General features: G+C 47.5%; 1 protein-coding gene across 7 annotated transcripts in view; it reads left to right on the forward strand.

Moving 5' to 3' along the window:
* Mtmr14 (myotubularin related protein 14) overlaps positions 1-16,582 on the forward strand; it is a 44,384-nt gene that overhangs the window by 11,747 nt on the left and 16,055 nt on the right. For 2 of the 7 annotated variants that reach the window (XM_051155054.1, XM_051155057.1), the window contains exons 3-10: positions 1,523-1,631; positions 4,706-4,781; positions 5,084-5,141; positions 6,894-7,013; positions 8,000-8,073; positions 10,961-11,031; positions 11,505-11,579; positions 16,143-16,209. In XM_051155054.1, the coding sequence (XP_051011011.1) occupies positions 1,523-1,631; positions 4,706-4,781; positions 5,084-5,141; positions 6,894-7,013; positions 8,000-8,073; positions 10,961-11,031; positions 11,505-11,579; positions 16,143-16,209 (650 nt within the window). Of the gene's footprint in view, positions 1-1,522; positions 1,632-4,705; positions 4,782-5,083; positions 5,142-6,890; positions 7,014-7,999; positions 8,074-10,960; positions 11,032-11,504; positions 11,580-16,142; positions 16,210-16,582 lie in introns of those variants that run through there. The other 5 variants (XM_051155053.1, XM_051155056.1, XM_051155055.1 and 2 more) reach the window with 3 other exon arrangements.

Below are 16,582 nucleotides of genomic sequence, written 5' to 3' on the forward strand. Positions count from 1 at the left end.
CACAGCAGCTGTGGTTGGAGGTCTCTGTGCAGCCCTGGCTGCCCTGGAACTTGCTCTATAGACCAGGCTGGCCTCCAACGCAGAAGTTTATCCCGAGTGCTAGGACTAAAGGCATGCACCACCATGCCTGGCTTGGGTTTTTTTGTGGTTTTTGTGGTTTGTTTGTTTGTTTGTTTGTTTGTTTTGGAGACGGGGTCTCTCTGTGTAGCCTTGGCTATCCTGGACTCACTTTGTAGACCAAGCTGGCCTCAAACTCACATCGATCCGTCTGTCTCTGCCTCCTGAGTGCTGGGATTAAAGGCGTGTACCACCATGCCCAACCTTATTTTGGTTTTTAAAGGCAAGATTCTTCAGTGACCTGGAACTCAAATGTAGATCAGCCTGGCTTTGAACTTGTGGCCATCCTCCTGCCCTTGCCTCCTGAATGCTGAGATAACAGGTGAACACCGCTAGCCTAAGGCTGTGCTTGTATTATCTGCTCTACATCTGGGTTCACTTAACAGGAAGCTACAGGTCCATGAGTGCCACTAACCTACCCTCCTAAAACAGTGTTGAGGCGCATGTGCCCTGAGGAGCTGTGTTGTGACAGGAGGATCATTTGAAGGGTCAGGGTGTGGAAGGGACTAAGCTTCTATAAGGCTGGCCTGACGCTCAGTCTGTTGAGGAGAGCCCTTGCCTTCCTCCCAGTGCTCACTGTACAGCTCGGACCTTCCTGCCTCATGTTCACATGTGTGGTGTATGTGTGTGAATGTTTACCTGTGCATGTATGTGTGCAGAAGCACATATAGCACACTAAGCCTGGTACTCATCAGGTAGCCCAGCTGGCTATACAGTGTATATAACACATCGCATTCTTGGTGCTCGCTTTCTGTCTGTTTCTGCCCCTGTCTCTCTCGTGCTGCTGTAGCTTGCTGGAGCTCATTTCCTTTTGGATTTTTCGTTTGTTTGGTTTTGGTTGGGGGTTTTCTGTGTGGTTCCTGTTTTGAAGCAAGATCTCATGTTGTGACTCAGTCTGGCCTGAAGCCACTGTGTAGCCCAGGCTGGCTCTGGGCATATAGCAAGCAGTCCTCTTGTCTCAGGTTTTTGCATGAGCTGAGATTACAAACCTGCACCACTACTCCCAGCTAACTTAATTTGGCTTTTATTGTTTTATTGTTCATTGGAAAGGCTCTGAAATCAGGGGGACTTCGATTTCCATACTTATAATTAGCAGATTTTTTTTTTCTTTTCCCGAAAAACTCAACACATTAGTGATCTGAAATTTAGGAATAATGGCATCTACTAAATTTCTAGTGATTAAATCTTGGCATGGTGGAGCATGTCTCTGATCTCAGCACTTGAGAAGCTGAGCTGCAAGGCTAATTACACAGTGAATTCAAGGTCTGCCTCAGCTATGTAGTGAGATCCTGTCTCACAGAGAATTCCAGAGGTTCTTGTACTTGTGTAGACCTCCTTTGCATCTTTGTGAACAGACACTTGCATGTAAGTGCATGGCTCACCTCTTCCTTCTGGTTGTGTGTAGGTTCCAGAGCACTGTGCAGGTGAGCAAGCTGCAAGACCTCATCAACCGCAGCAAGATGGCCAGGTGCAGAGGACGGTTTGTCTGCCCAGTGATCCTGTTCAAAGGCAAGGTAAGGCCCGCCCACAGCCTCGCTTGCTGTCCTCTGACCCTAGGTCACTGACTTCATGCAAAATTGTAGAGCCTTTTTGTTCTCTTACAGGCAAAGGCAGGATAGTTGGCTGTTGGGACACCTGGCAATGTGGGTAACAGGCCAGAGAACTAGATCATTTCTGACTGAAGGAAGATTTCAGATAGGGATGGATGTGATGGCAGAGCCCCCTGCCCCATGCTATAGAGCTAGACTGCCTAGGTCAGATCCTGGCCCTTACTGCCTGTATATGGCCTCAGTTTATTCTACAAGCTTGCATCATCGGTTTACAGAGTAGATTAAATCAGATAATATTCTGCTGTTTGTTCTGTCTTTTAGTCATGTGATTAGCCAAGTACTTATTGAATGTGTACTTTGTCTTAGGACTTAGGATATTTCATCCTGTAAAGCAGACAAAAGTCCCAACCGTGTAGTTCATGTGCTCAGCAGGACTGTTAGGGAAGCCACATAATGGATCTTTTTGCCTGTCTGTCTTACTACCTTAGTTCAGAGTGGTTAAATAACTTGACCAAGTTATACAGCAAGAGAACCAGGACCTGAGTCAGATATGGCAGTGCATGTTTGTGACCTCAGCGCTCCGGAAGGTAGAGGCTGGAGGATCCAGGAGTTCAAGGTCAGCGTTGTATCTTATACAGAATGAGAAATACATCTGAACATCTGTCCTGACCTCGGATGTGGACTTGTACCTGTGTCAGTGTGGGCACATTGACATAATCTTCAGCTCTGAGCTAAAGCAAAGATCTGAGTGGAGCTTTGTCATTTGGGAAATACGAAGCAACTCCTGTTTTTTATTTTGTTTTTTTAAGTCAATGTCTTGCTCAATAGCCCAGATTCTCCTTAAACTCATAGCATTCCCTCTGCCTGACCCTCCCCGAGTTCTGGGATCTCCCTTAAGCTTCCATCAGGGTCACCTCCCAGATCATTTTAGCCGCATGCCTTAGGAATGAGACAGGTTGAAATTCTTCAACAGGTAAGACTTTTCAAGCCTATTTAGTCAATGGATTGCCAAGTCCTAGATGATTTCCTCTACTTGTCAGGTCTGTGAAGCAAGGAGGAAAAAGACTAAAAGTACCTGTTATGAAGCTGGAGCAGACCCATTCGATGGTGCTCCCCAGGCAGTCAGCTCTCGCCATATGCTGTTTCTACCTCCTGACTCTAGGATTAGAGATGTACACTGCCACACCTGGCTTTTTATGTGGGTGTTGGGGACCCAAACTTCAGTTCTCAGACTCAAAGCACAAGGCCTTTACCAGCTAATTTTATTTTCCCTTGAGACAGGCTCTTACTTTGTAGCCCAGTTGACCTTAAACCCCCATCCTCCAGTATCCAATTCCAAATTCCCAAAGATTTCAATCCTGTGCTAAAACACTCAACAGTTGACAGTTTCAGCTTGTTTTTTGGACACTGTTAGACCCAGAAAGCATTGGGTAACCCCACCGAAGTACATTCTGCTTAGCCCAGCAGGAAAGTCACTCTAGCCTTTCTCCATGGCTTTTGAGACAGTCTGCAAGCGGGCATTGGCATCTAAGTGTATGCTCTGTGGGAAGATGCTGTCCTGGAGCAGTAGTGGCCCCTGGCAGGGTCCTGGGAAGACGGTTAGGTGCTGCCTGGAGCTCAGACACATGGGCTGATGTGCAAACAGGCCACATTTCCAAGTGAGACCCACCTGCTCATGTTTTGTCTGTTTTCAACCCCACAAGAGCCAGACAGTTGACCTAATAATTCCCACTTGCAGACATTTTGTGTGGCAGCCAACTTATTACTTCTGTTACCTTATAGAAAGATGAGGACCCACAGGGCCCTTAATCTTAGCACTCGGGAGGCAGAGGCAAGTAGATTGCCATGAATTCAAGGCCAGCCTGATCTACAAAGTGAGTCCAGGACAGCCAGGACTACACAGGGAAACCCTATCTCCAGAAAAAAACAAAAGATGAGGACTTTACAATAGACAGTATTTTGTAATCTTTCAGAAGCCTACTTTTTATACTACCAGATTGAAGGATGCATTCAGAAATGAACTTCAACTGCTCAGTAACCTTACATCTTCCCTTTTCTCTTAATGCAACGGGGGAGTTCTCCCAGCCTTCAGTCAAACTAGATCGACTTGTTTCCATGTCACCAGACCTCTCCCCTTCCCTTCAACAAACTACTGGATTTCAACAAACTATCTAAAGACATACCCTTAAAATTAAATAATAGGCTGGCGTGGTGGCGCACGCCTTTAATCCCAGCACTCAGGAGGCAGAGGCAGGCGAATCGCTATGAGTTCGAGGCCAGCCTGGTCTACAAAGCGAATCCCAGACAGCCAAGACTAATAAAGAGAGACCGTGTTTAAAAAAAAAAACAAACAAACAAAAAACAAAACAAGCAAACAAACAAAATTAAATAATGAAGTTTATAAGCCAGCAAGATGGCTCAGTATGTAAAGAAAGGTGCCCACTGTACAAGCCTGGCACCTGAGTTTGATCCTTCAGAATGCACATAAAGTTGGGTGGAGAGAACTAACTAAACAAAATTGTGCTTTGCTATACACTATGGCATGTGTACCCACAAACACACACATCATGCAAATATATACATACAGCCTTTTTAAAGAAAGATACCGTTGCTTGGCTTTTAGAATTCCAGCTCTCGAAATGATCCCGTCTATGATAAAGAAAGTAAAAGAATATTTAATCCCCTCATTGTGTAACTGGCACATCCCTTAACCTCCTTGAGCCAGTTTGCCCCTTCCTTCTTTCATGAGATAGTATAGTAGTCAGCCCCGCTGCCTGCCATGCTTGCTTTATGGCCTTGTGAGTTCAGAGAGGCTCTAGTGTCGTTTGTCAGAACTGTGCCCAGTACATATACTGGCATACATGTACATCCTCTAAGTTTACTCATTATCGAAAGTAACACTGGTACCTCGAGAGTATGTAGGCTAATTAAGTCCTAGGCATCCTTCAGACTGACTGCTGGTAAGGAGCACCAGGCTTTCCTTAAGCTCTCCATGCTTCAGAAATCATCTCATCCTGAAAATGCTGTTTGTTTCCCAGCATATTTGCAGGTCGGCCACACTGGCTGGATGGGGAGAGCTGTATGGACGCTCTGGATACAACTATTTTTTCTCAGGTGAATATTGAACAGCCTTTTGTGGGTCTAAGAGTGGGAAACTAGTCAGAGGGACTAGTCCTGCCATGGCCACAGTGGTGTGAGGAGAAGGCCTGGTCGAGCACAGTAGAGGCCAGGGCACTCCTCTCAGCAGAGACCAGGAATTCACTTCAGAGATGAAGCAGACTGCCACACAGAAAGGCATTGGTCCTAATGGAGACATGAGGGCTGAACTTGGGGAAGGGGCAGGTTGGCTCCACCTGTACTTGGCCCTGCATGGATGCCAACCAGCCTCAGTGCTGACAGACTGGTTTCTCTGGCAGGGGGAACAGATACCTGGGCAAATGTGGAAGATGTCACGGAAGAGGACAGTGGTCTTCGGTCAGTGTGGGGTCACTGTGGGTAGGAGCTTGGGGTGGGGCTGGTTGGCAGGCTGGTTGGTGTTAGCCACGCTCCTCTGGTAGTCACTTCCGTTCTGGAGAGGTGGCTTGGCTCTTTGCCCCTGTCTTTCAGCTTCATATTCCCAAAACAGCACTGTCGAAGTCGACCCAGTAGCTTCATCAAAACACTGTTGGATACCTGAGCAGTCTGCAGCCAGGATCCCAGCACATGACCTCAGGGTTTCTGTGCTACAGGTCTAAGGTTGGCCCAGATGTCTCTGTTTAGAGCCCTACACAGTGGCAGTACGCAGCTGGTCTGCCAAGTATGAACCTGCTGGCTCTGAATTACAGGGTAAAGTCTTCATGTAACCATTATATCCCACCACTGAATTTGGAGTCACACAAACCCTTCGTTTTTCCTTCTTTGGTGTGTGTGTTTGTGGGGTGCTGGGGGAGCAACATTCGAGATAGTTTCATAAAAACAGAATTTCTGGCTCTGTGTTTTGGCTTTTTGAGACAAGATCTCATATAGTCCAGCCTGGCTTTGAACTTCCTATGTAGCCAAGGTCCTGGTCCTGCCACCATTTCCAAAGTAATCGGACTGTAGACACGCAGCACTATGCTCCTTTAAAGGGTAAAAGCTTAGCTGGTTAACACTCTGCCCCTTGGGAGTGGTTTTTAATGAACACAACCACAAACCACAAACCTTCTTTGTGTGATTGGTGCCACATGGGAAGTCTTTAGCTGACACCCAGCGTCTCCAGAATGCACATGAGCACTCTAGAAAGGTCAGCTGTCCAAATTACGGCCCAGGTACTTTGCTATGCCTGGGTTCTGCCATGGGCATTGAAAGCAGTAGCTCTGGCTTGTGCTCAAGAGTGTTTGGCTTCCCCCCAGGTCAGGTGACCTCTGCCTTGGCCAGGTCATCTACAACATTCAGTTCTTAGGAGGCAACTGACTTGTTGGCAGTGACCAAGCAACAGGCATTAAAAACACATTGCAGTGACTGTGTACTCTTCCTACTGCCGTGTCTGCATGGCTGAACAGAAAGTAGCCTGAGAATTTGAAGTGAGTTTTTGTTTTTGTTTTTTTTTTCCTTCCTCGATTCATAGGCCTATAAGTGGAACGACTTCACTTACTGAGTATTTCACAATCTGTTGGTCAAATCACCTTAAAAAGTCTTTATTTGTTGCTGGGCGTGGTGGCACATGCCTTTAATCCCAGCCCTCAAGAGGCAGAGGTAGGAGGATCGCTGTGAGTTGGAGGACAGCCTGGCTACAGAGTGAATGGATCAGGATAGCCAGGACTACACAGAGAAACCCTGTGTCAGAAAAAAAGTCTTTACCTGTTGAAGAATTTCAGTCTGTTATGTTCGTAAGCCATATGGCTAAAAATGGTCCTAAATGGAAGGAAAAGAGGGAGATGGAGATGCACTCTAATGGAAGTTTAAAGAGCCTCAGCCACCAGCTCGATGCCTTTTAGAGCCAAGATTATCTCAAGTCTTCTGGCTTAATGTCAAGCAGTGCAGAAAGCTCTTTCCCACTCTAGCTGCAAATTGCTCTTCTTTGAAATATGTCCCAAGATAGGGATAATCTCTTGGAAAGTCACCCCACCCCACCCCACCCCACCCCAATGCTCTGACTTATGGAGAGTCAAACATAGGTTTTCATCCATACTTCTTAAAATAGCTCCCTGCCCTATACTGCTGAGTCAACATGGATCTCAACCTTTCCCTGGCTGTTTGTTTCAGAAGTGGTGACACACACCTTTTTGATAAGGTGAGAGGCTATGATATCAAGTTGCTTCAATACCTGTCAGTCAAGTACATCTGTGACCTGATGGTGGAGAACAAGAAGGTGAAATTTGGCATGAAGTGAGTACAGGACATGTAGCATGAAGCAGGCTCGGGCTTTGTGTTGACAGTTTGCAGGGCTTGGCCCATTGTGCTTGGCTGTCTGTGCAGCCTCTCACGGCATTTGAAACAGCCCTGTGCAATAGGTCCTGATGTCCCTCATACACACACATGTGCTGCTGCATATGCCCATGGAAGCCAAAGATACCAGATGCCTTTCCCATCATTCTCCACCTGAGTTGTCAGACAAGAGTCTTTCAGTAAACCAGGAGCTCACCAATTCCACTGGCCTGGTTGCCTAGAAAGCAACCCTAGGATCCTCCTGTTTCCTATTTTCATATCACTGTGATCACGGGTGGTTGCAGCAGCCGCTTCCCTAGGTGCTGGGGATTTGAACTCAAGTCCTCATGCTGGCATAGCAAGTACTTGACCATCTTCCCAGCAGTCATTTTTGTGAAAGCTTCCCCCCCCCCCCCGCCCTTTTTTTTTTTTTTTTTTTTTTTTGAGATAGGGCCCAGGCTTGCCTTACACTCACTATGTGGCCCATACTGACTCTGAATTTGTGAGGATCCTCCTGGCTCAGCCTCCCAAATCCTGGGATGACAGGTGTGCAACTACTCTTGGCAACATGTTTCCATGTTTAGAAGTTTTTCCTGCTGCGGCTCTTTCCTGCCCTCAGGACCAAGAGTGGATGTGCCTCATGCCTCCACAGAGCTGCTGGTGTGGAAGGGTATCCTCCAACCCTTGGGTACTGGTTGAGGCTTGCTGTTTTGTTAGAGTGAAAAGGAGCCCTCTTCTTTGAGTTGTTCAAGTGGGGACAGGGAAGAGTTCTTAATTGCTTGCTGCTGAGGGTGTCAATCCTAAGTCTCAAGGACAGCTTTTAGCAAATAGCTCATTTTAAGAAATTGTAATACTCTTGGTAAACAGTTTTGTGTGAGTGAGTATGTGTATGTGTGTGTGTGTGAGTCACATGCATATATGCCATAACACGTGTCCCTGTCTTGTAGTGTAACCTCTTCTGAGAAGGTGGACAAAGCCCAGCGCTATGCAGACTTCACTCTCCTCTCTATCCCATATCCAGGTAGGAGACCGGGATCAAACTTTCTGTGTCGTGGGAGCTGTATGTAGGAGCTGTGTCAGGCACATGGACATCTGGGTCACAGCAGTCATACTGGAGAGTCGGGCAGAGTGTGCAGGGAGTGGTGGTCAGGGATGGGACCTGGTCTTGGTGCTCATGAGCCACAACCTTGAAAAAGGCACCTCTCCCTGTGCTTCAGGTTCCTTCTGGTAGCAACTTGGAGAAGTTTCACTGAAGTATTTATCATAAAGGCTAGCTCTTGCATGTCCATATGGCCTATGCATGCACAAGGAAATGACATGTCGGTAGTGTGTATCTGCAGAGCCACTTTGCCTCAGCCACACAAGCCTCTATGTCTGTGGCCAGGCTGTATTCTCACACTAGAAGCTGGAGCTATGCAGCACTCTAGTTCCCCGCTGTCCCTGCCTGGCCACTGAACATCAGTGCTAGGCTTTGTCTGTCACAGCAAGGAGTGCCTTCCTCCTTGAGACCTCTTCTGCCTCTCTATACTGGCTTCTTCAGTCTGGCCTTGGTGCCTTATGTCCTAGTCTCAGAGACACATAGCTAGTAGTGAGAGCGTGCTGCTATAGCCTCTCACAGAGCTGTATGGTCAGCTAGCTCCTATGAGAGAGCATGTCCTCATCAGACATGCTCTTCAGACCCACTCTGATGACCTGACATCCTCACAATGTACTCCATGCCGTCTCATGACACTTTTCTGCCAGCTTTGTGTTTGGTGCCCTGTGGGACTAGCCGTAACTCCTGTCGTTGACACTAGATTCCCTGCACAACCCCTCCTTTATAGCATGGGAAGAATGACACTTGCTTCAGAATAAGGTGGGAGACTCAGCCCTAATAACTGTAAGTCATGGTTCTTATGAGGAGCTTGTAGGAAGAAAGGCTCTTGAGACCCTTTTCTTGCCTAAGAGCAATTTTCAGGCTGGTGTCTGTTAGGAAAGATGCCACTGGGCTTGACAATGCTGGGTCCACACTGTGGCAAAGGTCCTTGCTCCAGAAGTGTCCAGTCCTCACTTGATGGCTCTTGCGTTCTGTGCTAGAGCCATCACTGGTCCTGTAGGTGATTTTCAGACCTCAGCTCCTCCTCCCAGGAGCGGCTACTAGGGAGCCGGAGAATAGATGAGCACAGAAGAGCATGGGAGTAGATAGGGCCAAGCTCAACCGCACAAGACTTAAGGTGTTCCCTTTGAAGTGAGCTGTTACAATCCCCCGCTTTTGCCTTGCCTACTAGTTCAGAAGCTTATTGTAGTCTGTTTTAATTGTGTCAGTGTCTCACAAAAACAATGTATGTGTCATAGGCTTCGTCATAAATCAGCCTGGGGCCTGTGGGGTGGATCTAGCAGTCAGGGTTTGGGAAAGCAGAGCACTTCATGGTGCCCTAAGAGACGCCTCTTACTGTCTCCTCTTAGTCCAGGTTATTAAGCTCTAGGCTTCTGTCTGATAGTTAGAGCTCTTCTTTCTCCTGGAGAGGCACCCTAAAGTAGGCTGAAGTATTATGGCTAAAGGCTGTCTATCTCCTGACTTCTCAGTCAGCTTTGAGCCTGGGGGATTAGTATGTGAAATGAAAGGAAAGTTGGGCACATGAGATGGGATCCCACTTTCTTCTCCACAAAGACCTTCTTTTTACCCCAAGGCAAGCCCAGAGGTTACTGTAGAGCTCCACCTCTGGCCTCTCACAGAATTAAAAGTTTACCTTCCAGAATCTCACTAGACTTGGTGTAGCCAAAGCCATGTGCCTGCTGAAGTCTGCACATGCATTAGCTGCAGAACTCAGAGTAACTCTGAGAAGCTGTTCCTTGAGTGCCTTCCCCGGCCCTGTGACTTGATGCCACAGGAGTCCCCTGACTACTCAGCAAAGTCAATGTGTTGACCCCACAGAGGCCTGGCTAAGCCTCATCTGACTGAGGCAGCTAGCTGCTGGTAGAGCGTGGAGGTGCACTGAGGAGGCAGAGGCAGGTATCTCAGCGAGTTTGAGGCCGGCGGGTCTGCATAGACAGTCCCAGGATAGCCTTGCCTGCATAGACCCTTGTCTCAAAAAAACAAAAAACAAACAAAAAAGCTGGTTGACTAAGCCAAGGTTGGCACTAAATGGCTCCTGTCACAAGAGCAGTGTGATGCCAGTTATGTATTGTCATTTGAATGTTACAGATACAGCTATGCAACTGACTGTACTGTTTATATGCATTATTGCATGTCAGCCTAAAACAGCCATTCCACAAGGAGGAAAGCCAGGGCTTCATGACATGCACCAGCTTACTCCCAGTCACAGGTGTGGGTCAAAACTGCACTTTGAGGTTGGGCTTACTTCCAGAGCTGCTTCTTGGCCTAATTCCTCCTCCGTTGCTGAGGCCTTAGCTGGTAGAGTTCTCTCGGGGGAGTCTGAATGATGGAGAAAGTACCATTCCCTGCTGGATTGGTAGTAGTGATGTGCACTGAGGACTTTTTAGCTTGCAGGAAGGTGTCCATGTCTCTCTGGAATAAGGATGTGCAGGCCTCTCTAAAACCTGTAGTTTGGGATTGCTATCCCCATTTTCAAAGAAGATGCCTCACCTTCTGAAGATGGTGGACTCCTGCTGTGAGCCCTTTATCTGCTGGGCTTGCTACTAGAAACTTGTAGGATAAAGGGACCTCTAGTGAGGGAGGCATCTCTAGTGACCAGAGAACACAGAGTGTAAGGATAATTGGGACCTTATAGCTGGAAATAAAGTGATGCCAGGAGCCTCAGCCTGCCCAGGGCCACCAGTGCAGAAAGCTGGGTGAGCGCGTTGCTCCTGAGAGCTCTCTAGCACCTAGAGCGGAAGGTGGCCAGAGCTGAGTCACAGCTGCTTTCCGACTAGGGTAGGAAATGCTGTAACTTTGCCTTCTTTTCCAGGCTGTGAATTCTTCAAGGAATATAAGGATCGGGACTACATGGCTGAAGGGCTCATATTTAACTGGAAGCAGGTATGAGTAACAGTATTCAACCATGTTTCTTTGTACCAGGTCACAATGAGCTGGTCATCTTTCCAGGGAAATATTGCTCTCCGTTGCGCTTTACTTCCTCCTCTTCCTCTGCTGCCTGCATGTGTGTGTTCATGTCTCGCAGCATACCCTTTCCTCTCCTCTTGCTCCTGTCACTCTGAAGACTGGAAGCAGCATTGTCTCTTTAGGCAGCAGATGCTGCACCGGGAGCCTCCAGAAGCTCAGTGCAGCTTGCAGTACTTCAGTTTCTGACAGACAAACTGCATTCAGCTGTAATGACCTGGTCACTGCTTTTTAAGCTGTCAATTCCAGAGTACCCCAAACATCTGTCCCAGAGAAGGCAAGCGCTATGGAGGACTGTCCTACCTGTGATGGACACAGCTTTAGGGCTGGGACCTGTTGCCACAACCACATCTGCTATCCAATTGCATCTCACAGTGTCATTCTGTCCTTAGGACTATGTTGATGCCCCATTGAACATCCCTGACTTCCTGACTCACACTCTGAACATTGACTGGAGCCAGTATCAGGTGAGGGCCTAATCATACAGGCAAGATAAGGGGATGGTATGAGCAAGGGACCCAGTTGCCTATCCTTTGAGAACCTTCGGCAAATGTTGTAGTGTTCTGAAATCCACAGCCCAGACAATGAGGAACTGCTTGTCTAGGAACTGTTTTTTTGTTTGTTTGTTTCGTTTTGTTTTTTGAGACAAGATCTCACTGTATAGCTCTAGTTGACCTGGAACTCTTTCTGTAGGCCATCAGACCAGCCTTGAACTCAGAGCTCCTCCTGAGTGCTGGGCATAAAGGTGTGCACCATCACATACAGCTCTGCTTACTTGCTCTTGACACAGAGTTAAAGTCTTCCAAATGTAACTCAATGATTTGCATCCACCAGGGGGATCTGTTTCCAGGGGACTTCATGAGGTCTGCTTTCCCACATCTGGGCTTAGCAGCTTTTTGATTTTTCTTTCTAATGTGTTCTGTTAGTGGAAGTGCAGAGCTGCCTGACCTCATTTGACTGCAGAAACCATAAAGATGGAGCTGGCTTTCCACACTGTTTAACCCTCACAAGCTGACAGCTGTCGGGAGTCTCCCTTGCCGCTTGCTTCAGAACAAGTGGCTCTTCTGCCACCTTCCCCACATCCCATTCCATTGCCTGGCTGCCTCCTCTCAGCTTCCTCCTGTCTGGCTGACACCTTGCCCTTCAGGATTTGGCTCTGTCTACTCAGGAAATCTTTCCTGATTTGCCTCCTCTCCCCATTCCTGATGCCTACATCCACCTTCCCATTAACCTCCTGGGTGTATCTGTCATGGAATTTTCCACTGTGCCCTAGTCACTGGTTTAGACATCTGCTCTGTGAGCTCCATGAGGACAGGCCCCACAGCTTGTATATCTCCTCCCCATGCACAGAAAGCTGGGACTTTGGGCACATGCCTGTCATCCCTTTCCCAGGACTTTCCCAAGTGGATCATTGCAAGTTTGAGGCCAGCCTGGGCTACTGTAGAAGTTTGTATCTCAACCCACCCATCTTATTCCCTGAAAGGAGGGAAAAAAAAAAAAAAAGATACGAGAACTAAGCCAGTGACTATCAAAAGCATCCTGCTTCCTTCCATTCTCATTTGTGCCCTGCATTGAACGACTCCCATACATCCTTAAGTTTTTTTTTTTTCCTCAGACCTACCTGCCTCTTAGGCAGCTGGAGGACCCCTTTCTCCTGTGTGCGATACCAGGGAAGGAAGGATAGGGACCTCAATTCTCTTCTGCCATGTGGATTCCTGAGACTTAAACTCAGGTCATCAGGCTTGGTGGCAAGTGCCTCTATCCACCATGCCATCTCTCTGGCATGGATTTATCTCATCTCTGAATAGCCTTAATCACACCTTAGATGCTCAGACAACTGAGTATATGCAGGAGGGAGATGTCCAGAATCTCCATACACAAGTGTTTCTGTAAAAAGGACCATTAGAGAGGGAAAGCTGGTACTATTCATTGTGATCTGAAGAGTAGGCTTATGGAATCCTATGCCCTGTCCCGTGATTTCACAGATTAAATGACCAAGGGGTGCCTGCAAGCTCTCAGATGGCCTTACCCTAAGCTGCCCTTCTTCTGTTCTCTCTGGAGCCACTTTTTTTTCCTTATACAGATGCCAGTTAGATATGATGAACTACTAACCATATAGGGGCAACTGGAGGGGCTGTGTGTGCTGGTCCCACTACGGCTATCTCCTCTAGCGAGAAAGAAGAGCTCTGCTGAGTAGTTGGAGGTGCGGCATCTGGGCTCCTTGGCCTTAAGTGGACCCTCCCTTTCTCTGAAAGTAGGGTTAGCAGCCCTATCCCAGGCTTCATTAGGATCCCTGAGTGGAAGTGTTCTCTGAGCAGGCATGCTGGAATGCCTTCATGGCAGTGAAAAGCAGGCTGCTGGCTAGCTGACTGCAGAGCATAGACACTGATGTAACTCCAGGCATGATGCTGGCAGGATGGCATGTCCAAGGAATGCTTGAATGAAGTGATCAAGCCAGTTTGTCTCATTGGATCTCCTCATGTCATCTTCAGCCAAGAGTGTGCTCTGTCCTCTCTGCATGTTAGCCTTGGGGGGTGGGGGTGGGTGGGTCCCATATTCTCCAATACTACACCTCATTGGGAGATCTCAACTGTTGTTGACTCAACTTTGCATTCACTTTGCTCTGCTCCTAGAGGCTTTTTCATGATGCATGGGATAAGCATCAGGGCCAGACCTAGGTCTTTAGCATACTGCCAGGCCCTCTCATTTAGTAGTCCCCTCACGTTTTCATTGTTTCTTACTCCCCTGTAAACCTTAGAGCCAGACCCATCCCCCAGCTCAGCTTGTATAGCTTTGGGCCTTCCCAATGCAGCTCTCCCCACAGATACCTAGGCCCAGGCCTGGGAACATGCTGTCTGTTCCTGATCAAAGTCTCCTTTAGATCTACACTGCTTGGTGCTCTGCAGAGCCCCAGGCCTTGGTCCCTGCCCTCCCCTTGCTGCTCTATCTTCACAGCAAGCCTAACCTGAGGTTTCCTGCTATATGGCTCCCATCTTCTCTTGGCAGAATTTCAGCTCAGAGGAAATCTCTTGGCAATAGTGTGCCTGACATGTTGAGCCAGAGGCGTAAAGAGACCCTCACGCTCCTGCTGGTAACAGTTTTATTAGCACAATGCTGCAGCAGGTCTGTGGAGCTGCTGAAAGTGGGTCAGAACTCTCTGGGGGCGTGGGAGGGTCAGGTAAATGAGTCTGCTTTAAATTCCTGGGAAAACCATTGCAATTACAGGTGCCGTGTTCCCCTCCCCCCAGGGAAGTGCTCTCTCATTGGCATGCGCCACCCTCTCTGCACAGCCCAGAACGCTGATAGGCAGCTGTGTCCTAAGAGAGCAGAGGCTGTCCCCAGCCAGGGAAAAAGGCTGTGCAGAACTGGGTCAGGCCCCTCCATGGAATTCAGATTGGGAGTGGGCTGCTCCACAGTGCCTGGTTGAGCTTTCTCACTTGGCTTGAACAGATTCACGGCAGCATTTATGTATTTCCTGACTCCCACCTAGTGAACCGCTTATTTTTAAAAAGTCTACTAAATACATTGTATACATTGTCCATCAAAAGACGGTGCATGGTGGTACATTTGAATAATCCCACCACTCGGGAGGCAGAAGCAGAAAGATCCTGAGTTTCAGACTAACCTAGGCTATTATCGGAAGACAATCACTAAAAAAGAAAAGGGGGCCAGCTCAATATGTGAAGATGGTTGCTGCCAAGCCTGACAACCTGAGTTTGATCCCCTGAACCCATGCAGGGGTGGAAGGACAGAACAGATTCCCAAAATTTCTCTTCTGATCTTCAGACACAAGCCCTGGCAGGAATATATCTTGTTCTTGTTTAATGTGTATGGTGTTTAGCCTGCGTGCATGTCTGCACCACTTGGTGTGCAATCAGATCCCCCAGGACCCCCTCAGAGCTGCGGCTACAGACGGGGGTGCAGGAAATTGAACTCTGATCCTCTAAGAGCAGCCAGAGCACTTAACTAACCACTGAGCTATCTCATGAACCCCAGGAGACTACTAAATGTTAAACAATGATAACAAAAAGAGCATGCAGTGAGCAACAGTAAAAGTGAATGAAACCATGGTTGGGAAGGTTGGTACTTGTGTTGCTCTTTTTTTTTTTTTTTTTTTTTTTTTTTGATTTTTCGAGATAGGGTTTCTCTGTGTAGCCTTGACTGTCCTAGATTCACTTTGTAGTCCAGGCTGGCCTCGAACTCACAGCAATCCACCTGTCTCTGCCTCCCAAGTGCTGGGATTAAAGGCGTGCACCACCACGCCCAGCGATGGCAAGTTCTTACATGACTATTTGGAAACACATCCACCCTGGGCCCCTGGACTGAGAAGCCCCTGGCATGTGGTTACTTGAGAGCACCTGCTGAAGGCTTTTCTTCCTCATTCTCAGAGCACACTGAGTAAGGGAGGATGCTGGGTGACGGATGCAAGGGAATCTCTTGGAGCTGAGGAATGAGTATCTCAAGTTACTTGGGGCTTAAGACCTATAGCTTAAGACCAAAAGCCTTGTTGTGTACTTGCTGCACTTCCCCCCCCCCCCAAAAAAATTATGCTTGGCACCATTTGTTTTTTGTTTTTTTGTTTTTTTTTTATTGAGATAGGGTCTCATAAACCAAGCTGGCATAGCTGAGGTGGGCCTTGAATTCCTGGTCCTCCTTCCTAGGCCTCCTAAGGGCTGGGATTATAAGGGTGTACCATCACACTTGGCAGCATTTTCGTTAGAATTTTGGTACTAGGATGGAACCCCACCATCTCTTAAGTGCAAAAGCATATTCTGTGTCACTGACCTATACCCCCAACTGGTGTTTGTATTTGTTTTGGGACTTTTGATACTTGGTATGTAGCCAAGACTGGCCTCAAACTCATGTTCCTCCTGCTTTCTAAATGAGGCACATGTTACCATGCACAGACAGTGGTTTGGGTGTTTTGTTTTGTTTTGTTTTTGCTTTGCTTTGTTTTGTTTTAGCATTTAAAATTCCAGGTCCTGGTTAATATTTATTTCTTGATCCCTTTTTCTATTTTGCCCAAACAGAGTTGGGACCTGGTGCAACAAACACAAAACTACCTGAAACTGCTGCTTTCTATCATTAACAGGGATGGTGAGTCTCTCCCAGCACTGTGAAGAGCTGGTCAGAAGTAGTGTGGGATCAGCTCTCCAAATCCCTAAACCAAATAGACTTTTTTTGGCTGGATTTCTTCCCAGGGTATGCTGAGAACTTATTCTAGGCTAGTGAGATGGCTATGTGGAAAAATGCACTTGTTGCATAAGCTTGATGAATTGGGTACTATGACCAGGACCATGGAACAAATTCCTACAAGTTGTTCTCTGGCCTTGGCCTGTGCACTCTCATATGCACAACACACAATTATAATAAACAAATGTAGTTAAAAAGAACTTCAACTAAAAGGGATGCTAGAAACCAAGACAGATGCTACCACCTACCTATTTTTAGGATGAGATTGGGGAATAAC

This window comes from Acomys russatus, chromosome 13 (genome assembly GCF_903995435.1).
Source record: "Acomys russatus chromosome 13, mAcoRus1.1, whole genome shotgun sequence".
NCBI lineage: Eukaryota > Metazoa > Chordata > Mammalia > Rodentia > Muridae > Acomys > Acomys russatus.